Source organism: Notechis scutatus, chromosome 4, assembly GCF_049901735.1.
Source record: "Notechis scutatus isolate UNSWTSFEM ecotype Mainland chromosome 4, rNotScu1.2, whole genome shotgun sequence".
Classification (NCBI taxonomy): domain Eukaryota; kingdom Metazoa; phylum Chordata; class Lepidosauria; order Squamata; family Elapidae; genus Notechis; species Notechis scutatus.
This window is the reverse complement of record NC_142012.1, coordinates 102,454,305-102,482,089: the sequence shown is the minus strand read 5'-3', so window position 1 is coordinate 102,482,089 and position 27,785 is coordinate 102,454,305. Positions and strand designations below refer to the sequence as shown.

The window sequence follows — 27,785 nt, the reverse complement described above, 5'->3', positions numbered from 1 at the left end:
AGGCGGCAGGGGGGCGCTGGATGTGAGCGGCAGGGCACAATTCAGGAGTGAGAAAAAATGCCGCAGGATCATCCCATTGGCTTGCATGCTCTGGTGCAAGGAGCTCTGCCCACGAACGCAGTGTTGGGAAAGGAGAGCAAAGCCAGAGTGGCTTTGCTCTCCTTTTCAAACATCCTCCCGCTGCCGTGTTCCACCCCATTGAGCCCCTTGCACCGGAGGCACCTGCCCAAGCAAGTCCGAACGGAGCTGTGCATGAAGGGTGAGCCTGAGAGAGGGAAAGAGAGAGGAGAGAGAGAGAGAGAGAGAGAGAGAGAGAGAGAGAGAGAGAGAGAGAGAGAGAGAGAGAGAGAGAGAGAGAGAGAGAGAGAGAGAGAGAGAGAAGAAGAGAAACAGAAAAGGGAAAGAAAAAAAAAGGGACAAAGAAAGAGGGAGGATGGAAGGAAGGGACAGAAAGAAAAAGAAAGAAAGAAAAAGGGACAGACGAAGAAAGAGGGGGGATGGAAGGAAGGGACAGAAATAAAAAGAAATAAGGAGGGAGGGAGGGAGGGAGGAGAAAGATAATGAGATATCTATTCTAGTCCAATCACCTGCTCCAGCAGGGTTAGAAGGGAGTGTGTGCATGTGTGTTCTCCTTGTAATTTACCAGTACATTTTGGTTTTGCCTTCTTCAGAATTGGCCCTGTAATCCATTGGGGAAAAGTAATTTTTTAGGGTGGAGATCTGGTCCAATGGATCCTGTTTAAAGCCTCAACAAAATGTGAGAGCTTCCCGATAGTTTTGGTCATGTTTCGTCCACAAAAACCTTTAATTAATAGAAGCCAAAGAAGTTTCAATGTGCTGGCAAAGATGCTGGCAAAGATGTTTCAATGTGGAAAAGGGCCTCTAAACTAGGCCTCATTTCAATCTGATGCATCAGCGCTCTCTCTCTCTCACTCTCTCCCTCTCCCTCTCCCCCCTCCAACCCTCCATGCCCCCCCCTTCTTTGTCCCTTTTTCTTTCTTTCCCTTTTCTCTTTCTTTTCTTCCTTCTCTCTTTTTTCTCTCTCTCTCTCTCTTTCCCTCTCCCAGGCTCACCCCATTGATTTGGTGCACCGCTCCACTTGGACTTGCTTGGGCAGGTCCCTCCAGTGCAGCGGGCTCAATGGGGTGGACCTGCGGGGCCGGCACCTAGAACGCGGCAGTGCCAGCACATTTGAAAAGTAGAACAAAGCCAGAGGTTGGTAATTTTGCTGCAAAGAATCACAAAAGCTTCTGGGTTGTGCACAAGAAGGGACACACATGTCAATGCAATTCAGCAACATAAAATAAAGAAATACAAATAAAACAAATCAACAAGAATCGGCAAAGCATCTCTGATTAGATTTTATTCACTACTAGAATCTAATCAGAGATGCTTTGCTGATTCTAGTCCAATGACCAGCTCCAGCAGGGTTGGAAGGGAGTATGTGTATATGTGTGTGCATGGCTGTCAAAACTCCAAAAACAGGTCAAGTGGTTCTGGGGAGGCCAGTCATAAATTAGAACACTTGCTAAGCAACCGGCCATTAAGTGAGGACCACTTGTATTTGGTTTGCCAGTCACCAAACCACACTCACCCAGTCACGTGACCAGCAAGCCACACCACCTATCACGTGACCAGCAAACCACGCCCACCCAGTCATGTGACCAGCAAGCCACACCCTCAAATTAGGCCATGCCCACAGAAATTTGAATCCCTCCCCTGAGTGGGGGGCATTGAGGATGAGTTTGTAGCATCAGTAGTGGACTGAAAAAGTTTGGGAACCACTGCCTTAGCTCCATGGAGCTCAGAACTCAGTCCAGAGAATGATCAGCATAAGCCTATTCTCCTCTACAGGTAGTCCCCAACTTACGATCACAATTGGAATCAGAATTTCCATTGTTAAGTGAGTCAGGCCCGATTTTATAACTTTTTTTGCCATGATTGTTAAGTAAATCACTTCAGTTAAGTGAACCATGCGGTCATTAAGTAAATTTGGCTTCCCACGTTGAATTTGCTCGTTGGAAGCCAGTTGGGAAAGTCGCAAATAGTGATAACATGACAACTAGGATGCTGCAACCATGGTAATTATATGTCAGTTGCCAAGCACTCAAATTTTGATCATGTGACCGTGAGGATATTATGATGGTCCTAGATGTCAGGACCAGTCACAAATAGCTATTTTTAGTGCCATTGTAACTTCAAACAGTTCATAGATGAATAGTTGTAAGTTGAGGATTACCTATATTATAAAAATAGTTGAACATTAGATAGAAACCATGCAGTTCATGCAGATATAAATTGAAACATGTCTGGCTGCAACCAGCACTTTATACTTTGCATTTATAAGTTAGAGTATAGAGTATTTTAGTAGATGGCACTATTATTACATTTTCAGACTGAATGTAGTGCTTTCATTTCTTATATGGTAGCTACTGTGTTTCCCCAAAAATAAGACCCAGTTTTTTATATATCTATATCCAAAAGACGCCTTCCAGAGAAACACAGTTGGAAGAAGAAGCAGATTTATGGTTACAGAAAAGTGGAAATTGAAAAATAGCACATAAGAACATTCTATATTTAAAAAACAGCTCACTTTATAAATCTTTTTTTTAAAAAAAGAACTAGATATTTAACTTTCTCAAAATATAAATTTAATTACAGTTTTTCTTTTGGTCATATGATTTGCCAGCAAAAGGCCTATAAGGAACTTCCCATGTAATTGAGGGATAGCCTGTGGATGTTTGTGCTGAGAACGTTGATTTCTTTGGATAGGTTTGTTTATTGCTTTGCAGTTTATAGCTGGAATCCAGAGGATTCACCATTTCTACAAAACAACAAAATAAAGGGATTTTTAAAAGTTCATTCAAGTGACACGCTATTATGAAAAAACTGAGAATAATACATAAACTGAGAAAAAAGTCAGATCTGAACCTAATGTCCCCTTGTTTAAGTTAGCTAATTTATTTTATAGATTGCCCAACTCCTGAATGACTGGATAGTTACGTCCAACATATTAAAAGAAATGCAACCAAGCAGAATAGCAAAATACAAAAAGTCCAAAATAAATCAGATTAAAATACAGCAAAATAAAAAGGGGCCTCCACAATCATCCTGTTTCCAAGGCCTGGGAGAACAACAGAGGTGGTATTCAGCCGGTTCAGACCGCTAGCAGAAATTTTGACCAGTTTGGAAAACCGGCAAATACCACCTCTGGTTGGTCCCACCCACCCGCCCCGCCATTACTATATTCCCTTGTTTTTTTAGCTCAGCTGATTTGCATACCTCAGCTGAGCTAAAAAAAACAGCTCAGCTTACCATCATTGACAGAGGTTGGTCTTTGAGTCCTCCATGCGTGCGCATAGAACTGGTAGGAAACCATTTGGAAACCCACCACTGGAGAACAACCAGGTCTTCAGTAGTTTCCTGAAGAACTTAAAGATGATAGCCACACAAAATTACAGGGATGAGATCATTCCAAAAGGCTGGAATTGCAGTAGAGTAGAAGTGCTTCCTAGGTCTGCAAGATGATATTCTTTAATTGATGGGATCTGTAGTTCACTCACTCTACTGGACTGAAGTGCATAGGCAGAGACAACAGGTGATAAGTGATCCTTCAGCTAGCCAGGCCCTCTTATGATATGAAAGTCTCTGCCAGACCCTTAAATTGCAGCAGAAGCCAACTGGGAACCAGTTCAGGTCACAAAACATCAGTCACATGTGCATAACATGGTGACCCCATCAGTGCCTGCATTGCTGCCTTCTGGACCAAGTATTTGCCAGTTGGTCTTCAAGGAGAACCCAGTGCTGAGCTCATCACTGTAATCCAGTTGTGAGGTGATTGGGTGATCAATGGCTGTCTCTGATACTTCTGTTTCCTACAAATTATCTTACAGCTCCACCTTTTCCATTATTACATACTGGGCCAAAAATGAGAAGCTAACTTGTGTGGTTAGCAGTTTTGTGGCTCTCCCATTTGAGCTTTAAAAACTAGAAGAATTCCATTTTGTCCCACTTCATTCTTCATTCAGACAGATAATTTTAGATGACCAAAACCAGTAATCTTACTCTTCGCCCCACCCCCTTTTATGTGGTGGTAGAAGAGCCAAGGTGTTCTCAGTCGTATAATTTAGCCTTGTATATTTCCTACTTCTTCTTTTAAAATTATATTTGGAGCGAATACAGTTAGCCTTCTATCTGCGTGTGTGCTGTCTCCACTTTACTCTCAATTGCTATTTTGGTTTAATTCTGCATCTGTTGTGTACCTCCATAATTTATAAGTATTCTTTCTGTCTCTGTCTCTCCACATACCCACATATCTCTTCTCTCTTTCTCTCCCTCCCTCCCTTCCTCTCTCCCCTGCCTCTATCTCCCCCCTCTCTCCCTCCCTCCATCTTTTTCCCCTCCCCACTTTCTCTCTTTTTCTTTCTCTCTTTCTTTCTCTCTTTCTCTTTCTCTCTCTCTCTCACACACACACACGCGCATACTAATAATCTAACTATACTGAGACTATGTTACTTTGGCCTTTTATGGAATTATTTTAAATATACATAAGGATAATTCCCATTTATTAATTTATATTTTTTTATTTAAGTTGCTTATCACTGAGTTCAATTTGTTGATTTATGGTGCTTTACAGCAAAACAATAAAACATGCATCATAACAGGATTCAAACAAATCCAGCATTAATAACTCCACAGTGAATTTTAAAATAAAATATTTAAAAGAAGATTATTAGAAGAGCAGATGGAAGCTACATCTGGGGGTGGGGGACCTTGTTACAGTGATTCATTCCGTTGTCGTGTCAGACCTCCCTGGTAAACCAGACAGGAAACATGATTAGATGAGGTAAATCTATTTTATTGTGAGGCTACATTAACAGAACCTTGCAAGTCTGAAGGTACAAAACTTCCTGGCTGCCACTTTCAATTGTTTGATCCATTAGGGCTTGTCAGAAGGTCACAAAAGGTGTTCACATGACCTTGGGACACAGCAATGATCATAAGTATGAACCAGTTGCCAAGCATCCAAATTTTGATCACATGGTCATGGGGGATGCTGCAAAGGTCGTAATTGTGAAAAATAGTCATAACTCACTTTATTCAGTTCCGTTGTAATTTTGAATGGTCACTAAATGAACTGTTGTAAGTTGAGGACTACCTGTATGCAGATCTCAGTTTGTGGGGCGTGATGCCCTCCCACCCTCCATCCATTTTGTGTCTCTAGTATCAGTTTTATTCCTGGATACATATTTCTACAAAACGTTACAAAAAGTTCAATTAACAAGTCACTGGCTTTGACAAGTGGCCTATCAGCAGCTTGAAATCTTGAAAGGTATGATCTAAGCCGCTATCTGTCTTGGCCCAGTCTTACTTTACCATGCATAAGGAACAGAGATTGGTGATTGTTTTTATCACCAGCAGGGATATTCACTGGGAAGGGAAATTAAGCCTCACTTGGAAGACTCATTACTCTGGCAGAATAGAATTCAGCTACCAGGACAGCGTAATTTCAACAGGCATAGGTTTCTGACACTTAAGCAACAGGAAAAATATAAATTAATATTGCCCCGAGGACAAGTTTGTTGTCAATTTCTTAATCTGCGTAGGAATGAAAGCTGCTGATTTATTTGCCTATATCACAATATTTTAGTTTGGTTTATGTGTACATAAGATGCATCCCCACTTCTTGTATTTTATTTGTCAAAGCTTCTGAAGTTGTTCATGCAAACTTAAAATACTACTTAAGTTGGAGAAGAATAGTTACAGTGGCTTCCAAGTATACAAAGTGCAGGTATTCCAGTTCCATAAAACTTCCATAAAACTTTGGGTCGTTTCATCTCATTTGCTTTGCAGGTGTGTCATGTTTAACTGAGAAAGTATCATGAAAATGAGCAGTAAATTAGATTTATTTACTCATACATCTGTACCCAAGGATTGATTGATCAATATTTTACATGTCTCTTCCTGTCTTTATCTCCTTTTTTAAAAAAGCTGAACAAAAATGATATAGTAAAATATGCATTCTGAAACCTTAAAGACTCAGAAACCTTAACATAGTATTTAGAAAAGCATGTACAGTAAATGGGATTTGATAATTTTTTATTTGAAGTGAGTCATTACTGTGATTGTTGAACTTTGATTTGTTGAACATTGATTTTTAGCTGGCTTCGTCTAATGTCATTTTGGGATGCGATATTCATACATTTATTTTATTTTGCAGATTGTACATGCACATAAGCCACACTTCATGGCATTACATTGTCAAGAGTTTGGAGGGAAAAACTATGAAGCATCTATGTCTCACGTGGACAAGTTTGTTAAGTAAGTAACAAAAAAAGGCAGATCAAAGCTAGATAAATACTTTTGCTTAGTCAACTTTGATTATTTTTGAAAAGAAAATAAATGCAAATAGTTTGATATCCTTTTCAAATTACTACTCTATTCGCCTCTACAATGAGTACATTATTTTATTACTTATAGAAGGAGAATTGTTTGCACTACTTGTTTGACTTGTCTTGCTATTACTTCAACCATTTTGGAAAATAAGATTTTTATTGTTTGTTTATCTAACACTAAGAGGAAGCCATAGACCTTTGCAGCCTAGACTCCTCTTTCAGTGCCTGCCAGGCCCTGTTTTGCTCTATTGTTTTGATACATTAAAATATTATTCTAAATAAAAAGGAACAAGCATAGAGCAAAGTCCAGCCTCTATGTTATTATTTCCAAGAATGCCCTTGGACTCTGCACAGGCTCTACGGATTTTCTGTGCAGCTTAATTTTTTGTAGGTAAACATGCCCTCCCCCATCACTAGGACCACCCAGCTACCAATCAGACTGTGTTAGGCAGGAGGGAAGACAAGATGGCTCCCGGGAACTCTGCAGCTATAGGCCTTATGAAGAATAGGGTAATTTAGCAGAGGGAAAGCTCAGCCAAACAGATGGGTGTCAAACAAATTTAATAAACAAACAAACAAAATAAAAGCCATGATGAGGCAACTGGAAAGAAGGCAACCACTGGGGGGAAAGAGGCATTTTATTGCCTTCCCTCAGCAGAACTGGTATGAGGTAAAAGTTATTTGAGCATTTCCTTCAGGTGGAACAAAGATTTGGAAGAAGAGGAGGAGAATGAAAAAAGCCCAGCCATGAACAAGTAAAAAGGAAATATGAAGAAATGCAATAACATTGACAGAACAGAAATAGAAAAGATTAACTAAAAGAAAAGACAGCTTGAACTCTGTCGAGACAAGTGTGTAGCTCTGTAGAGATTGGCAAAAGATATATAAGAGATTATGATAAGAGGAATATAGAGGTCATATGTATGTATGTATGCAGGTCTTGGCGTGTTTGGGTCTTTTCCCGTGTAAGATTGAGAGTATCTTGGCAACGTTTAGATGAGGTCCCACTCGCCATTTTCAGGCTGGTGCTTTCGGCTTTGTGCTTGTGCAAGTAAAGCGTGATCGGGGCCCTATATATACTGGTGGGGAGGTTGGCTGTGTTGTCATTTCTTGATTGGTTGATGGAGTTGATGTTTGCAGATTGGCTTTTTCGTAAGAACATGTGTGGCTGAGGTATTGGCTGTGTGTCTATCAGCCTCCTGTGTTGTAACAACCTGGGTAATGGGTTGTGTGATGATCTTCTGAGTTCTATTGTTTTGACATCCTGAGTCTTGTACTGTAATCTCCTGGGTCGTAATGACCTGGGTCATGGGCTGTGTGATGACCTTTTGAGTTCTATTGTTTTGACATCCTGGGTCTTGTGCTGTAATCTCCTGGGCCGTAATGACCTGGGTCATGGGCTGTGTGATGACCTTCTGAGTTCTATTGTTGTAACAACCTGGGTCTTGTGCTGTAATCTCCTGGGTCGTTGGCTGTGTTGCAACATCCTGAGGTTTTGTGGTGTAACCTCCTGAGTTCCTTGATGTGATATCCTGAGGTAGTGATGTGACGTTCCAGGTTTTGGTTTGGCTCCAAGTTTAAGGCCTGGATATGTGTTCATGGCATGTGTCTGTTTGCTTGGTTTGGGAGTCGGGGTGTGTGGCAGCTGGTGATACAGCCGTGGTCTGGTTTCTGGACGGTGGTTGTCTTTCGTCTATGGGATGGGTTTGGGTTTGAGTCTGGTGAGGGAGAATGGTGGTGGTGTTGTGTATTGTTTTGGGTCCAGTGTTGGTTTTTGTGGCTGGGACTCGTTTGTTGATAAGGGCTAGTTTCCAGATGTCTGGTAGGCGGGAGGCATCATCCCGTTTATTCATGTTATGGGGTTGTTTCTCTATTTTGATGGCTTCCCTGATTATTCTCTTGTTGAAGTGTTCAGTATTGGAGATTAATTTGGTTCCCTCAAAATTAATTTCATGTCCTCTGGCTTTAAGGTGCTGGAAAAGGGATGAAGTATTTTCTTCTTTTCTCCCTTTTCCAGCACCTTAAAGCCACAGGACATGAAATTAATGTTTTCTTAATTTTTCACAGGAATTTATATGTATGGTATTCAGCTTTGTTCGGGTATTTTCCCAAATCATTATAGTTGTGCTTTTAAAATTGTAGCGACGTTTCGGCAGAGTCTCATCTTTCTTCATCCTGATTGGTTGGGAGTCTTGGTCTGTGTTTATTGGTCTTGGAGTTTACTGTGTTCTGCTTGATTGGTGTTTCTAATATCTTCTGTCTGTTTTGTAGCTTTTTTTTTTTTTTGTTGTCTCTATTGGCTGGCAACATTGTGTTTCCTGTATTGGAGGCTTTTAGTGCAGCTTGGCTTCAGGTAAACAGACGGCTATCATTTATTAGGAAGCTAGGTTTCATCTGGGTGCCTGGCTGGGGTTTGTTTGAGCTGGAGGTATCAGGGGGGTCTGTTTGTGCCCAGGTGTTTTCTTGGCTTGTGGTGTTTTTTTGTTTGTGGGTGCAGGCTTCCAGATAATTGAGTCTGGTGGAGTCATCTCTTCTATTCATGCTTTCAGGTCTTTTTTCAATCTCTATGGCTTCTCTGATAATTCTGTAGCTGGAGTTTTCTATAGTGGCTAGAGTTTTGGTGCCATTGAAATTAATGCTATGACCTGTGGCTTTCATGTGTTGGACGAGACAATTTGTTTATTGAAGGAGGAGGAGGGAGGAGGAGGAGGAGGAGGAGGAGGAGGAGGAGGGGAGAGGAGGAGGAGGAGGAGGGAGGAGGAGGAGGAGGAGGAGGAGGAGGAGGAGGAGGAGGAGGAATGCTATAGTACTTTCCATTTTGAATGGATTTTTTTTCTGATTATTTTACCTCTACAGAACAGTAATTGTATTCCACTTCAAAGAAAATTAGTCCCCACAGATCTTCTGTCTGATGTGGTTTAATAATAGTTTATTCTTGGAGTATAATTTTTTTAGACATATTTTTACCACATAAGTGAATATAAAAAGAAATGTTTTTTTTTCCTTTGCTGAAAAAAAGAGAAACAGTGCCCTCTCCTGAGCACAAGAAAAAAGTCCCCTCTGATTTTTATTATACTAAGATTCCTTTTAGTGGAACATACTTGAAAGGTGCCTGCAAAGATATATGGCTTGACTTGTGAAGGAGAACTCAACAAATAAACAATAGAATAGCAATTAATTGAATGCAGCAATTTATTTCCATTGTTCATTTGTAACCGATTTCTCTAGTAACCTCCCAAAAAGTAAGGGGCTGTTAATATGCTTTGATTTTTCTCAAACAGTTCCTTAATATTTCAAAAGAAATTTACTCTGCATATTTTCTTTTCAATTTTTTCCTCCCCAGAGAATTGCTATCTAGTGATGCAATGAAAGACTACAACAGAGCCCGGGTTTATCTGGATGAAAATTTCAAGTCACAGGAACACTTTACGGTACATTTCCTGACATTTTTTTGTATATTATAGATGACTTCACTTACTCATCTTTACAAAAAGTGGCTTTTGTTAACCTTTAGATACAATTCCCAATAACTTTGATCAAATGTTGGTCAAATAAATTCCAGGAGTTGCATTATTGGCATATATGGAGGAATCGGGTTGAGGAAGGCTTTTCTTGGAAACTTAATGAAGGTCAGAAGTATAGTGCATTTAATTTGCAGCCACAAATGTATTTAAAGAGCACTCTAGATGTTAGCTTCATTTTTAAAGAGACAGAACAGGCATTAATAAAATCTGTTTGCAGCAGTGTGATAATGGCTGGAGATAATTCACCACATAAAATAGATGACTTTATAAATCCATATAGTAACAAAAATTTCAGCTATGATAACAAAAAACACCCAATAAGAAAGCATACCCAACCAGGCACCATATAAATACCACTCATAGAGTAGCCCAAAGCAAAGTAGCCCCTTCCCGTGGAGAGAAGTTATCTGAGGATGGGCTTCAGCACAGGTCTGAAAGCTTAGAAGATTAAACCAGTGGTAGAATTCAATTTTTTTTACTACCGGTTCTGTGGGCGTGGTTTGGTGGGTGTGGCAGGGGAAGGATACTGTAAAATCTCCAGTCAGAGGTGGTATTTGCCGGTTCTCTGAACTACTCAAAATTTCCGCTACTGGTTCTCCAGAACTGGTCAGAATCTGCTGAATACCACCTCTGGATTAAACCTTTGGTCCCGGTGACCAACCCAGATTGAATCCTGCAAAAAAGTAATTACTTATTTTAATTGCTTTCTAAGATAAAAATCATCACAAGATTGTAAGATGTTAGTAATATATTATGCATATTATCATAAAATGATCATAAAGTACAAGTTTACATGGTACATAGTTTACAAGTACATAATTCTAAACCAGAATTGGATGCTGTCTGAAATGTTACCACCACCACCACTACTCCCCAGTCAGTCATGGTTTTGAGGTCAGAATTGTGGGTTGCTTAATTATAGATTACTATAATTTGCATTGAAACTCCATATGTCCTCAATAGAGCAACTGTCTCACAGACACATTCTTACAAATACAAGCTAAGAAAAATAACCCCACAAAACTCCTTATTAGTCACACAAATTAAAAAGAAACCGAATTAAAAATTGTTAACATGTGGACACAGTTTAAGAATCAGAAACCATCATACCTTACCATAAATCCACAGCAAACCCTGACTATATAAACTACTGCATGTATTCAACCAGTGGTGGGATTCAAAAATTTTTACTACCGGTTCTGTGGGCGTGGCTTGGTGGATGTGGCAGGGGAAGGATACTGTAAAATCTCTAGTCAGAGGTGGTATTTGCTGGTTCTCCGAACCACTAAAAATTTCCGCTACTGGTTTTCCAGAACCGGTCAGAACACCACTTCTGTATTCAACCTGTCCCCTGGCTTACTAAGAATGTATGTTAAAAATGGCTTATCTTCTTAATGCCATTTTCATTTTTCTCAGATCTCATTCTGTTTGTTGCCAGGATAGGAGAATGCACTGTAGTTATTCAGATGTTGATTTTGGACTACGTTCAAGTGCCAACTCAATCATAAAGTACTGGGTAACTTCAGGCCACTCTCAATTCTGTTACTTCCTAGTCTATCCACTACTGCTTTGGGGATGAAATGAGGAGACCCTTCCCAAGTGTTCCATGCTGAATTTTCAGGGATAAGTCATGATAAAAAGGAAATGAATGAATACTTGGTTTGTGGTAGAGAGTACTTTGTTTATAAACATCTGTGATATTGTCGTAACAGATAAGAAGTATATAATGAACAAAATTGTGACTGTTTGGAATCAATTTATTTGAAAACCTAAACACTGAAAGTAACAAGGGAAGAGTACATCAACCAAATAACAAACAGTGAGCTAACAGAAATGCATATGTAATGAATGCTGAAGATGTTTCACTTTCAATATAAATGTCTCTACATTGATGAATTTCAGTACTTTAAGCTAATGTGACCTTTAAATAAGATAGGGACTATGCTGCAGTATTGAATAACATTACCTTAAAATCATGTTCTCCTGATTGCAAAAAATTGTAAAGTTAATTTTTGTTAGATTAATGACATTTGAGCAATATTTTCAGTCAGGCCTGCCTCAATTAATTGGCCATTAACTGAAAAAAGAAATTGAATTTATCTTGTATATAAATCCTGTGTTATTAATGGCTTTCAGAAAAGTCAGTGTGTTCCCAGAATTGGAAAATGCATGCTTGATCTTGATGAGCATATTATCTGTCAGAAGGAACTTTTCTAAATATAATAAAATGATTCAGGAAGACTGATATAATTTAATTTAGTACAAGGAGAATTCAAATATTTGATTAGTTCACTTTAGATCATTTTAGCTCTGGGGAGTGGGGGCGGGAGGAAGACTACATTTTCTTGACTCCTTGTATCCCCACTGTTTCTCATGCTGAGCACACTTTCACCACGAGGTGGAGCCAGGGCATTACTTTTACACACAACTAAAGCCTTGTGTGCAAATTATAGCAATCAGTTAAAGGATTTATTCTTTTTGCAAATTTGGAGAAATTCAGAAGAGTGTATTATAGAACTGGATCTGGTTTCCTGTGCCACATTTGGTTTCCAATGGTGGCTGTCATCAAGCAATTGAGTAGATTTCTCTTCACTCCAAATCTCATTTTCTGCACCCATTTACTATAGAGAGTGGAAAAATTGAGAGGACAGTCTTCTGCCTCCTTTCTGTTCATCACCTTAACTAAACGTCTAATAGATGATCATATTATTATTTCTGTTTAAAATAATATTTCTCTTTCTAAAATGAACAAACTATTTAACCAATGCATGTAGTAATTTTGTATATTTATTTATAAATATGGGATTGAGATTTAAACTTTGTAATTTGAAAATCTAGCTGATGTTCTATTTAGTTGCATTTTTCTTCTGTGCCATTCTTTTTCAATAGAGGTGATTCTCTTTTCAGTCCTTAGTCACAAGGAATAATTGACTATTATCTCTGAGTCAAAAACATATTAGGCCAGTTTAGATTAAAACTTTATTTGAATGGGCATAGAAATTGTGCTTTATATTCTTATCAACAGTGCTCCCCATTTGGATGCATAATCTTAGTTGGATATGCTTTACTAAGAATTGCTTTTATTTCACACAAGTTGGTTTTCAAGTATGCCAGTTCTAGGCCTATGCATGTTGGATTGGAAGAAGCCACTAATTTCTTTATTATCTCTCTTTGTTATCCTTTCCATGAAGCCTCTTACTTGAATATCTAACTTTTTTATTATTTTAAAAGAGGTTTAACTATTTGCCATCAGTTAGGCATGCAAAATGATTTGAAAGTTTTCAAAAATTCATGTGGCAAATCATTGTTGGAAGTGACTTTCCCCTTACTTCCTTTCATTTTAGTGACTATAAACTATTATTTTAATTTACATACACACACACGTAAACATACCTCAAATATTTAATTGATTTTTTTCCAGCTAAAAATAGTGATATTAACCATGAATGTATTGAATACAAATTTCAAATATAAATACAATTTTTCCTTATATGTTCTATCTTTTTCCAGATATCATATATTTTATCAGTAAAACACATTAATTCTTTAAAAACAACTCTGATGCTTAAAAAAATGTGACATTACAACAGAAGCCTTTTTAATAGCTTTTCCATTGTGAAACCTGTTGACAATTTTTCTGATATTAATAAATAGTCTACTAATCCTTATTGGCTGTGTTCACTCACCACTTCCATTTGATTTTGAAATGATATGCTAAACCAGGCATGGTTTGTAAACCATTTATAGTTAGCATTTTGTATGAAACAAGTAACAATGTTTTCTTCAAGCCAGGTTTAAAACAAATCGTGTTTGGCATAGTCTTTATCATCAAGTAACCTTATGAAACTACAGCCTCTTTTTCAAAGTGCAAATGTTTCACCTCCATATTAATAATCAGTGGCACCGGCATGCCAGCTGAGAGTTTATTGTTGAAGGTACATATAAAGCTGCTGTGTTTGCAGAACTAATTGCAAAGTTCTTTTGATCTTTCTGCATATAACAGAGCACTAGCAATAGTAACTGCATAATCTCTGTGCATGCAGATTAACATAAATACGCACACACTTATGGAGGAAATATAATAAATGTTAATTTAATAAGTTATAAATGGAGATGCTATTCAATAAGGTATAAATGGAGATGCTACTCAAAAGATGCATACAAAACTTCACATATGGTTAACGTGAAAAAGATCCCTTCCTGATCTTTCTTTGTTGATTGGTATTATACTGATTATTTAAAAATAGTTTCAATTGTTTAGAAGAAAGGCAAAAACTACATAATACTTTGATCTTTTTGTTATAGATCCTCCCCCCAAATAATAATACAGACTTACAAATGTTGTTTTAATCAATGATGCAGCTTGAAAAGTAAAAGATGAAAGAATATTATGGTTCAATTATAGAGAATATATGTAGAATATAGTATATATAACTCATAAATTGAACTATTGGTAACAAAACATATTCAATTAAACAGCCAAGCTCAGAAAACACCATGAGCCCAACCAAAGATTTTGGACCTGAAACATGGGAAGAAACAATATTTGGTTCATTTGCTTTTAGTAACATTACACTGTTAATTGATTAATTATTCTCAAATGTAACCTTTGGAGTAATTTTTAATACTTACTTTCAGTACTATTCAAGGAACAGTTGATTCCTAAAATAAAATAATACGTCCTCCAACACAACCTATGGTTCACATATAGGAAAAGGACAGTTCAACACTGTAATGTTATATGTGTTCATTTAGAAGTAAGTGCTATTTTGTTTAAGAGTCTTTGGGTTAGCTTTCAAAATAAACAGGGTTTTTTATAGATTAGTAGATCTTAAGCTGATTTTTTTTTAAAAAAGTGCATTATTGTACGTAGTAAAAATGTTTTGTCAATATGTAGTAATAATTACATATATAAAACTCCTCTTCCTCTGAGACAGTTTTTGGCTATGGCTATGGTTTTTTAAATTGTAAGAAAAAGTCATGCCATTCAAAAAATAAATATTTTATTCACATTGGAGGGAAAAGGTACAGCCTACAAACTCTCTACTTGTGAAATGCTTATCAGTGTACATACAGCCACTTTGAAGTAGCCACTGCAAAATTAGTGTCTTTTTTATTACTTTGATTTTAGTGAAAATGGTTAAAACTGATCATCTTAATTCCAACCCATTTTTGTCATAAACTTTATCCTTGGATATTAAAATGTTTGCCTATTTTCTTCAAAGTAAAAGTTAAAAGATTTTACTGCATAATTATTTGTAAGTATATATGTTATATTGATTGCTTTGGATAAGTATTGATTACATATTTCTTTTATTTCTAATAAATCACAGGAGCATATTTGGCTCTGTGCTCAATATTTCTGTGGGGAATTGATTTCAATTGGTATTTGTCTGGCAAACTTATCTGCTTATACATTTACTCATTTTATTCTTTCCAACTCAAGGGAATGTTGGAAAGATATTGTGCAAAGGGACTGAAGACTTTACTTTATCCGCAGTAGAATTCTAAAAACAGAAATGAGTAGGATCAGATTTGATGTGGGAACAATAAAAAAAAATTAAGTCTGAAAATATTCTAATAGAAACTGCAAGTAAAAATTCCTCCATTGCATGCCTATGGAAGAGGCAATTGGGCAGCGGATTAAAATATTGCCAACTGTTGTGTTCTGCTAGAACGATCACTCTCTCTCAGTCATGGAATAGAATAGAATAGAATAGAATAGAATAGAATAGAATAGAATAGAATAGAATAGAATAGAATTATTATTGGCCAAGTGTGATTGGACACACAAGGAATTTGTATTGGTGCATATGCTCTCAATGTACATAAAAGAAAAGATTCGTCAAGGATCAAGAATCATAAGGTACAACACTTAATAATAGTCATAGGGTACAATAAGCAATCAAATCATACTAGGAAACAGTCAATATAAAAAGTAAGGATGCACGCGACAAAGTTACAGTCATACAGTCACAAGTGGGAGGGGATGGGTGATGAGAAGATGAATAGTAATGCAGACTTTGTAAATAGTTGGGACATGTGACCAGAATATATGTAGCCATGCCAATCTTCCCAGAGCCACACATAACGTACACTGAAGGGAAAATATGCATATTAATGCCTCTTCTAGCCAATATTGAAAAGGATTTCAAAGAATTCTAGAAACCATTCTGAATATTTTCCCTATCGTCTTGATATTTTTCATGAGGTATCAAGTTAAGCCCAGAACAGTGGTGGGATTCAGCCAGTTTGCACCAGTTCGGGAGAACCGGTTGTTAACTTTCTGAGCAGTTTGGTGAACTGGTTGTTGGAAGAAATCATTAGGGTGGAGAACCAGTTGTTAAATTATTTGAATCCCACCACTGCCAGAAGCCTGTGAATTAATATCACAACAAATGCATTTGCGTATGATTGTATTTATGCATTAGTTGACTCGCTTTCCCAATAAGATCCCTTTGTAGAATCCCAGCTCAAGATTGAAAGCAACTAGAGGGTGTTCCCTTTGCTAAGCTGTATATTGGAATAAATGGGAGAGAATGAAGCAAAACAGAGCAACATGTGGCAAGATTCAGATATCAGGCTAAATGATAATACTCTTAGTCTTATTTTGGCATAGGCGGATTCAGCCATTTTAGTTTGTACTCTGTGACTGAAGCCTTATTGTTGCCCAAACTTAGGCAATTTTGACATAGCCAACAAGTTACAGATAGTCCTTATATAAATGACTATACCTGGGATTGGGAATCCCATTCCTAGGCAACATATCATTAATGGAAACATCATGTGACCACACTTGACTTACGGTGTTCCATTAAGCAAATCACCCATGATCATTAAGTGAGGCATCAAGGGGCTCCGACTTGTGACTTTACTGCCGGCTTCTCCATTGATTTTGTCAGAAGTCAGCTGTGATGCTTCCAAATGACAATAATATGACTGCAGGATCCTGTGATGGTCATAAACGCGCATCAATTGTAAAGCATCCAAATCTTGATCATGTGACCATGAGGAGGCTGTGATAGTCATAAGTTTGATAACTGGTCATAAAGTTAACTTTTTTTGGCACCATGGCAATTTCAAACAGTCACTAAATAGGACAATCATTAAGTCTATATGGGATTAGTGACAAGATTAGCATTAAAGTCTATCAGAAAGAGACTTAATTAGGTTTTCATTGTATACATATTTACTGTGAAGTAAGTCCTACTAAACTAAACATTCAGATTTTACATGCTGTTGTTTAAAAAATAAGTTTTATAAAAAGAAAAAGAAAATTTTTGCTGTGGTCTTCAAGGAAAATATAGTAGGAGAAAACAGTTTGTTCAACAGCTTGTCTTGATCTGTGAGTACACATAGTGTCCTCATTTCTGTGAAATTTAAGTACAAACTAATGGTATTTTAAAAGTTTCAGTGTAATGTAGCAGTGATGGAAGTAGAAAACGAACCTTTTGAAAGGCAAATATTAGGCTAGATAAAGTTATCTTCTTGGAATAGAACTGTGTCTCCAATGATAAAATGGGACATAATTGCTTACAAAATAATGAAGTGCTATGTGAAAAAAAAATTGCTAATGCATGTGCCAGTAGACATTCAGCTAATTCATAAATAAGAACTCTGTGACTTGTTGGATAAATAGCATGAATGCTATTAGTGTTATGAACTCTTGGGTATATTAGAGCTTTAGAACTATTGCATTTACCATAATGAAGTATTGATGGCAGAAAACAAAGCAGCACTTCATGCTATATGCTCTTTTTATATTAAAATCATAAGAAAGTCCAGTCCAAAGTCACATATTCTCTTGTATAATTTTCCAAATAGAAACTTCAGTAATATGTACCAAATGAATTTAATGGATAGGCTAATATTTTAAATAATGAACCTATTTCCTAATATATTGTGTATTATCTATTTAGAATTTCACACTAGAAGCATTAATTCATAATATTTATTTGTGGATTTATATTTCTGTTTCATAAAAGCAGTAATGTTGAACATTACACAGTATTTGTGAAACATATTCTAACTTGATAACTTGTTGATATACTGTAACTTGTTGATGTAACCATTTCATAGAGTTAAGCCCCATTGGATACAGTGCAATTTATATCTGATATATCTGAATGGGATTATATTGTACTAATACACTGAAACTAATCCTACCTGTGACAAATGCTAAACAAATTTTATGCTTAATTTAGATTGTTAAAAAATCCAGATTCAGAAAATAGATGAAAGACGTAACAGAAACTGTTCAACAAAGGATCTACCATGGTTATTGTGTCTGCAAATAACTGGAAAAGTAAAAAAGAGATATTTAAAAAGAATGAAGGATATTGAGGAATATGTTAGCATTTGTAATGCTTATACAAAATCAAGATAATCTATTAGAGCTATGTATAAATTGTTACTAAAATAATACTGTGCAGAAATAGAACAAATTAAACACTGTTGCATATGTATGCAAAATTCAAGAGAAGAAAATAATCTGATGGGCAGATTCAAGTTGGTTCTACTTGGCATCAACTGTATGATATTCAAGTTGTTTCTCAGCTATGTTTTGCAATTTTCAGCTGGAAAACATGGTGGACTTGACATGTCTTTACAGAACTGGCACTGTCACCAAAGCAAAATATCAATAGTCAGGTATAATGCCCAAACTAACAGGGCTTCACCAGATAAGGGAAAGGTTTTGAGATTGCCACGAGCTCCAAAGAGTAATTTATTGAAGGAGAATTTGCAGGATATAGAGGGAACCAATCGGGGACTCCTGAATAAAGCACCTAGTGTTGTGGGAAGATATAGTATGCTGAAAGCCTTCCTAAAAAAATCTCAGACAGTATAAATTGCTATCCTAAAATTGAGGGAGATTCACACAGTGTAATGAAATTTGCCATTCTGAAGGTTGTTATTGTCCAAAAATAAGCAATTTCCAGAAGTGATAAAGAAATACAATGTGAACCTATGTCCTTGAGCTTGGGCAAAGATGGCAATACCAAGGCTCCAAGAGCTCTAAACCCACCGGAGACTAATGTCTTACCGTTGTTTCATAGGGAGCCACTACCTGGAGCACTTATGGGTGATCCCAAGTCCTATCCTTTATCCAGAGATGAATTCCAAGAAATTGATACATTTTGTATTTTTAAGGAACTAACTATATGTACTAACAAAATAGAAATATTACCAAAAGCCTTCTTGGAGCATAACCCTATATCTTAAATATATAAGGAGAAGGCAAAACTTATAGATGGAGGCTAAATGAGACAGTGTTACAAAAGTTTCTTAGCTGTGTTTCTTAACAACCTTTAGTCGTTATGACGATATAGGAACTACTGAGGTATTATTGTAAAGTGCTGCTGTAAATATTAACAAATCTTAGCTGTTTTCAAATAATATGGCAATATAAAATTATGTAGTCTGTTTGTTTGTTTATCACATTTATACAGCTTCACATCTCCCTAAAATGACTGGCTGGTGCACAACAATAAACAAAACAGTCAGTGTAAAAGATAAAAAAGATAAAAAATTATAAAAACACAGTAATAAATAACATAAAACAAAAATACTAATCATAACTAATAACCAACTGTATATCATATATAAATGAATTAAATAAACTGAACACAGGTTCAATATCTGTAAATTTGCTCTAGAGCTCAGAATACAAGGTAATGATCAGGTAACAGTATGCATGGAGTTTGGTGAATCACAGATGTGGGTGTTTCATTAATTACATGGAAGTGTTGCAGTACCAATTGGAAAAAAAGATTTCTGTTTGTACACAAACATGTCTTGATCAGATCTTGTACTTGGGTGTATGTGTGTCTATTTATCATAAATTAAATGTAGCCTATGGATGAAAAATCTTTTTGAAAAAAGAAAAACTTTGCATCAATACTTTCTGCAATTTACAAGCAGAAAAAAGTCCTGTTTTGCATTATGAATTTAATGTGTATGAGGTTTTGCAGCAAGTTTTATTACTTTATTAAAAACAAAAGGTAACTAATTCCTAACTTTTTTTAGCTGTTTGTTCTTTGCCTTGAGTATTCAAATGCCAAAAATACTTATTTGTTCTTTTGTTAAATTTAACAATAGTTGCAATGTACAACTCAAACTAGACACTCTCTGACACTAAGAAAATGTTTTTACTTAGATGTAGAGGGCTTTCCAAGTGTCTATTGATCAGTGTTCTCCAACAGCATAGAAATAATGTGTCTAATTTAACTGGCCACATGGAGGAGTATAGGAAAAGCATTAGTTATCCCCTGAAAGGCTTAGAATATCAATAGGAGGACATAACATTAATGACTTTCCTATACTGCAACCTCAAAAATGGCTAAATGGGGAAGAAATTATGCATTTGTTTTCCTATAATTTTACCAGTTGTCTTGTTTTACTGCAACGCTAAGGCATTAAGAGTGAAATGTCACACTAAGACTTCTTTCCTAACAATTTGTCTGACATGCAAACTATGCAGCTTTCCTTTCCCTGCCCCCTCCCTTCACAATGCAAGGGGGAAAGATTGTTCACTCCAGAGCCAAGCCATGGGCTCTCCTAGGTGAGTACTATGGAACTTAATTTACAATTATTTGAATCGCAGCTTTGCAACTTCCTGACACGTTTTCCCGCTGATCAGCTGCTAGAGTACATATAATAGAACACTGGGCAAACCTAATGTGTGCTGGTGGAAGCGACAGGAAAGCAGATCATGGTTTTTATATAAAATGTCCTTCAATGTAAAAAAAAAACTAAGAAAAACACATGGACATTATAATATTGAGTATTTTTCACTTTCTCTTCTGCATTTCCTGCTTTTAGGGAGAGGCATATAGGATATACACGACATGATTACATAATGTTCTCTCTTACAAAATGTAAGTAATAAAGGGGGTGGAAAACTGAAGGCAAGTGGGGAGGAGGTACCTGGATTCTGTTTCTGCACAGGGATAAGAACGAATTGCTTAAAGAAATGGGATAGAGTTACACAAGGATTATTTATATACTGCATTGAAATCTTAAATTCTGCCCAGGTGTACAAAGCAACATGGAATTTTATTTTCACAATAATCCTGGGAGGTTAAATTTGTTAAACTTAAAGATAGTGATTGGGGGAAAACCATTCATCAAGCTTCATGGTTGAGTTGAGATTTGCACATGGATCTCACCAGTCAGTCTAAATCAGTCTAACTATTCCATAACATTAGCTTTGGAACAGAAAAAAAATTCCGTCTTTATTATAGGGTGTATCTGCTTAATATTATTACGGTCTAAATTGGTAATAGGATTTAGCCTTCTTATAAAATTACATTTGTCATTATTTCCAAGACCATTTCAAACAAAGTAGGATAATCATTAGGTTTATAGAGCCATGCCATTTTAACCAATACATACATGTGCTGGGTAAGATAGAAATACAATAAAATTGGACAGTTGCAAAACATTTTAAAAATAAATCAAGTATCAACATAATCACATTTTTAAATTGCAACTCCTTTGTTAGGCATTTGTTGGACTGATCCTTAATATTGAAAATGACTAAGAAAAGTAGTATCTCTGAATTAAAAATGAAATATTATATGAGATTTCATTATAAAATATATACTGTTTTTATATTTATATTTCATAAGTATAGGTACATAGGTATTTGTTAATCAACTTGGGAGTCCAACTACTTTTATGAGCATTCAATGGAGGAAAGCGTTTCCTTTCTGTCCTGTAGATCGGGGTGTCAAATTGGATTTCTTCAAAGGCTGGATCAGATTGTAGCGTGGTCCCCTGTGCCTTGTTTTCAGCCTTGACGTCCTCCAGCAGCACTCTGCTGGCCTAAAACGGGCCATGTGGAGGCCCCGCGAGGCCGCCGCGTGGCCTGTTTTTGGCCGGCAGAGTACTGCTGGAGGCTGGGGAGGCCAAAAACAGGGACTCCCGTGGCCCACTCTGGCCAGCAGAGGCACCACAGGCTGGTCCTTTGGTATTTCCAGGCCAGCCCCATGGGTCAGATTTAAGCACCCCTTGGGCCAGATTCGGCCCACTGGCCTTGAGTTTGACACCCCTGCTCTAGATGGTTCCTATCTAGAAGATTGTCTGGTTTCCTTGAAAAGTTTTGGCATACATATCTGGAGCATGCATAGAATAAAGTTATTGCAGTACTGTTTTATAGAAATCACATAAGGAGGAAGAAATATGAAATGCATATGGTAGCATTCAAACCAGGGGGGTGGGGTGTCATATAAAACAAGGAGCAAGCACAGTTATATCTTTTAAATGCCTTTTGGGGGGGGGGGGAATGTGATCCAGATATGTAAATAGGAGGAATCTACTACACTTTGAACTTTACAGTTGGAAGTCTACAACTACATTGTCACTGCTAAATTGTCCAAGACAGGAATCACTGTTCTTGGACTATTAAATAAGGATAGCTCTAATGTACTTTTAGATTAGAATGTTTGTATTACATTGAATATTGCAAATTATAATTTTTAAAAAGCCAATTAAAGATAAATGAAGTTATGTGGTGCTGTTCTTAAGCTCCAGGCAGTTTTATATAAAAGCTTATTCTTAGTATATTAGAATAGAATAACAGATTGGAAGGGACCTTGGAGGTCTTCTAGTCCAACCCCCTGCCTAGGCACAAAACCCTACACCACTTTAGACAAATGGTTATCCGATCTCTTCTTAAAAACTTCCAGTGTTGGAGCATTTACAACTTCTGGAGGCAAGTTGTTCTACTTATTAATTGTTCTTTTATATTAACAATATGTAATGTTGGATATTGATTTTCAATATAAAGGGTCAGTCCAACAAATTTCTAACAAAGGAGGTGCAATTTTTAAAAAAAATGCAATTATGCTGCTGTTTGGTTTATTATTAAAATGTAAGCAAATAAAAGGAATCGATTCAGATACAGTTTTTTTGAGTGTCTAAAAGAAAAGAACACTTTTCTAATTTCAGAAAGAGAGAGTAATTCTACTTCATGTTAACCTTGAATTTCTTTGTGATATCCACCGAGATTTTGTTACTTTTTATAATGGCAGTTTTACACACTTAAATCCGAAAGTGGCATACACATGCACGGAGGCTGAGGCTGTAAGGTGATGTGAATGTCTTCTTTTGACACTTCACTTTTCCAAGTGAGCTCCAGTCTAATCCCTTAGCCAATATGGTGCATGAAAACAGATGATACACTGATGGCTTTTAGATATGCGTATTTTTAAAGTCTGAAAGAAACAAAGCTTGGAGATAATGAGATTTATATAGTATTATGATTTTATTCTGTGAGTCTTATATAAGCATTTTGAAAATTCTTCTTTATAAAAACAGGAAATATGAAAAACTTATATTTGTTTTAGGATTAATATAAATTAGTGAACTGGGTTTTCTCAGTCTTTGCATTAGCCTATTTAAATAGTGCAAAATAGATTTAATATACTTTCCTAACAAAATATACTTCCAATGTGTTTTAAAATATGTGCATTGTTAATTAAAATGTTCATGATCACATTACCTTTGGCAACTAAGTAAATGATAGCAAATAGGTACTCAATTTATGACCACAATTGACCCCAAAATTACTGTTGCTATTTGTTAAGTGAGTTTTGCCCATTTTATGACCTTTCTTGCCATATTTGTTAAGTGAATCACTGGAGTTGTTAAGTTAGTAACATGGTTATTAAGTGACTCTGGCTTCCCCATTTACTTTGCAGAAGGTGATCAAATGACCTCAGGACACGGCAACTGTCAAAAATAGGAACCAGTTGCAAAGTGCCTTAATTTTGATCATGTGACTATGGGGATGGTGCAATGGTCGTTAAGTGTGAAAAATAGTCACAGGTCACTTTTTTCAGTGGCTTCGTAATGTCAAACAGTCACTAAGGGAACTATTGTAAGTCAAAGACTAACCGTACTAAATATTTTTTATTATTATTATTATTATTATTATTATTATTATTATTATTATTATTATTATTATTATTATTATTATTATTATCATCATCATTATCATTACATTTTTACTCATCAGGGAATACCATTGTACAAAGAACAAACAAAAAGAATCACATATTTGATATTCTTTGAGAATTTGAATTCCATCCAAAAAGTAAAAGAGGGGATATAAATCCATATTCGATGTAACCAAAATATTTTATTCTTCTTAAAAAAACATTTAGTTTGTTGCTGTACCTAATGCACAAATTGCTATAGGGAAGACATTGAAAGATCATTTCTATAATCTGTCTGTTCTGAATGATAGAACATTTTTTTCAATTTTTTCCTTCATTCTTCTATCCTGAGTTTTCATTTACTTATATGTGCACCTGTGAATGAGTGTTAACTCCTGGCAACTGCCTAGATTAATTCTGTAGTTTTCTTGGCAACATTTCAGAAGTGGTTTGCCATTTTGTCCTTCCTAGGGCTGAGAGATTGACTACCCAGGGCCACCCAGCTGGCTTCATGCCTAATGCAGAAGTAGAACTTACAGTCTCCAAGTTTTTCACTGTTGCCTCAACAATTGCATCAAACCAAATCTTTCTTGGAGCATTTCCCAGGATAATTACTCTTTTTTCCCCCTCAATTACAATTATATCTGGTGTGTTGTATCCTAGATAGTGGTCAGTTTAAATGCAAAAATCCCATAAAATTGTAATTTCGTAATTTTCTTCAACTTTTCCAGTTTGGGGTTTATATCACATTCAGGGAAAATCTTTTTTTTTTTTTTTTTGCACAGATCTCAATGAGTCATAGTGGCTATTTTGATGTGATATTGTTTATAGTCAGCCTGAGAAATTTTGTTGCACCCAATAATTATGTAATTCATGGTTTCATCTTTTCTTTAAAAAAAATCTGCATTTGTTGTTGTTGGCTAATACATATTAAATCCTTGGTTTCATCATTTTTGTTTGTAATGTTCATTCTTAAGCTGTAAAAATTAGTACCTTCTTTTTCCTTCTTAGTAACAACTTGTAGCCATTGACAATTCCTGATATTTTTCACTTTATTTTCAGGGTTTTTCATGTATTGGCCATGTAATATTTTATTTTTCCAATTTTCCAAACAGTTTTTAACCATTTATTTTTATAATCACGTTTTTCTTTCTGCTACTTTCAGGGTGTTTCATTTGTAAACTGCAACCAGCATTTGCTCTCTGCTTGAATATTTTGTTTGAAATAAACCACAGCCTCTCACTTTTCATACTAAGAATAGTTGGTTAATACCACTTCGTGGATGCAATGCATGATGTGTTGTCAGGAGTTTAATTTGTACAGTTCAAACTGAGTCCAGTTTACATTACCAGTAGTATATATGGTTATTGATTCTGCCCATATATTTATAGCTTTGATTGTATTTCCACTGTTTAACTTAACTTTTTAATGTTTTTAAATGGACTAAACTTTAATTTCATCATGTTACACCATTCAAGTATTCCTTGGTATTTGTAGCTTTTCCCTATGGGCAAAGCTTTAATGAGATTCACATTTTTGTATTATATATTTCCATTTTGTTCCCTTTTTTCTTTCCTTATGCTGAGCATCGCACATTTATCAAATCAAAATTCCATTATTACCTTATATTATTATAAGATTAAGATTTAAACATTTCAGTTTTGATTTTCTGTTATCTTTGCTTTAAAACATCTTGCCTAATAGACGGGATATCTTTCCACTTTGTTTTAACAGTTCATATCAAAATTTTGTTTCATTCAGTATATGAGTGAGGGTATCAGTGATATAAAGCAATGGAAATCTATTGAAAAAATCCTCTCATATGTTTACATTTCCATTTTCTTCACTAGTTATCATCAAAGTTGTTTTTTGTTTTTCATAGCTTCTGTTGCAAAATTCTGAATGTTTGGCGTAATGCAAGCATTTCTCTTATCCAGCTATGGAAGTGTAAGAGAATCAAATCTTTCTATAATCAATATAAACCATTTGTAACTTGGTTTGTCTTCACTGGAAGTTTTAGCAATAAATCATTTTCTTTTATGTAAATTTTTGCAGTTATTTTTCTGTTTGCATTGGTACAATTAGTTTTTGATATGTAACTTGAAATTGAGGTTGCTAATATATCAGTTAGCAGCTTAAACACTGCTGACAAGTAAAATGATCTGTAGTTGTTTGAAACCGCATCCTTGCCTCTTTTATTTGAAAAAAAATCTAATTGTCATCTATTCTTCAACTTTTTCAATTTGTCTTTTATAGAGATTCCTCAGATATTTCAATCAAAATCCATATACTCTTTTTATTCTGTTGTTTTTAACCTTTTTGCTTGTTTTTTAATAATTTCTGATGTTAAGATTGTATCATCCATTTTGATTTTTCCACTTTCAGTTATTCATGTTTCATCTTTATTATGTTCTTTTAGATTATGCCAGATGTCATTTCAAAATTTTAATGTTTCATGTTTAGCAGGGCAAACATGTTTATAGTATTTCCCAGCAGTACTTTATAGAACAAATGCTGGTTTGATTTATTTACCTCAATATCATTCAATTTTCTTTGAAAAAGCTGATTTTTTTTCTGATACGTCTTTAATCATCTTAGCACCAGAATAAGATTTTCTGTAACTTTTTCTTGATCTTATTTTTTTCCTTCAAATTTTTCATATTGCTGATACCAGCTCAGAATTATCATCTTTCCAAATGAAATTTCTGTTTAGGTGATTGTTGCCTTTATTTTAAAGTGTTGTATCTCAACTCTAATGTATCACTGCTGTGTGATATTATTGTGGTTTGTTGCAGTCATCCAGATGTTTAGATTGGCATTTTTATCCACCACCACCACCATAAATATTAGTATTATTATGTAAACAGAGTCTTACATGATATTTGGTGTCACATTCCATTTAGTAAAATAAAGAATATCTTTATAACAGAGATCTTCAAGTTGATTTACGAAACAACTGAGTATTTAATACAGTATCTCTTGTCCCCATTATAGATTATTTCTTCTGCATCACTGTTCTTTGTTACTTCATTATATTTTACAAACATTTCCTTTGTGATGGTCTTAACTTGAAAACAATGTATTATAAGTGGATTATTTCTCAGCAAGAAAGAGAAAGAAAGAAAGAAAGAAAGAAAGAAAGAAAGAAAGAAAGAAAGAAAGAAAGAAAGAAAGAAAGAAAGAAAGAAAGGAGTAACACTAGAATGAGGCTAGGATGAAAGCTTTTGTAGTCTTTATACGTCTCTTTATCCGGTTTCCCTAGTTCTTGTTGGTATCCAGTTTTGGGGTGGGGGACTATGTCCTGTCACCTTCTGCCTGCCTTAAACATCAATCTGTATTAGAAGAATAAAATAAAATGCTAGCAATTCAGACATTTTAGGATAGTTGAAATAGGCAGTTGAATTTCAGTGAGTAGATTCTTCCATGTGTTTCATTGTGGCATTGAAAGGAGGGCCGAAAGGACAACGGGGCATTAGCAGGAGGTAATAAAATAATGTCTAGTAGTCCCTTGATATTGGTGAAAAAATTGAAACTTAACAGAATTTGAAATTAAGATATCTAGCCTTGTTTTCTATGACAGAGGTATTTATCATAGATTTTTAGATTTTTCTGGTTGAGTGACCCCAAATGTTAAAACAACTTGGTGCATGCAGAAAATTGTATCGCCAGGTACATTCCAAATTTTCCATTTGTCAGATAATTTAGTCTAGAATTCATTGAAGGATGATGAGAGTTTTAGACATATTAATTTGCAGGCCATCAAATTGGGGAACCTTGGTCTGTTATATTTGTACCACCATATTTTCTGGGGTTTAGCATCTGGAGGTAGTCATTTGAAGATTTTGCTATTCATTAAAAATGGCTATTCACTCCATATATCTATCATTGTAATAATCAAAGGTACCTGAGTAGTGGTGGGATTCAAT

At 35.8% G+C, this 27,785-nt stretch overlaps 1 protein-coding gene across 8 annotated transcripts in view; it reads left to right on the top strand.

The window, feature by feature from the left end:
• The window catches only part of INPP5A (inositol polyphosphate-5-phosphatase A), a 255,053-nt gene that overhangs the window by 70,733 nt on the left and 156,535 nt on the right, over window positions 1-27,785 (top strand). For 7 of the 8 annotated variants that reach the window (XM_087964256.1, XM_026670710.2, XM_087964253.1 and 4 more), the window contains exons 3-4: window positions 6,221-6,321; window positions 9,739-9,826. The exons of the other annotated variant lie outside the window; for it this stretch is intronic. In XM_087964256.1, the coding sequence (XP_087820382.1) occupies window positions 6,221-6,321; window positions 9,739-9,826 (189 nt within the window). The remainder of the gene's footprint in view (window positions 1-6,220; window positions 6,322-9,738; window positions 9,827-27,785) is intronic. 8 annotated transcript variants of the gene reach the window in all.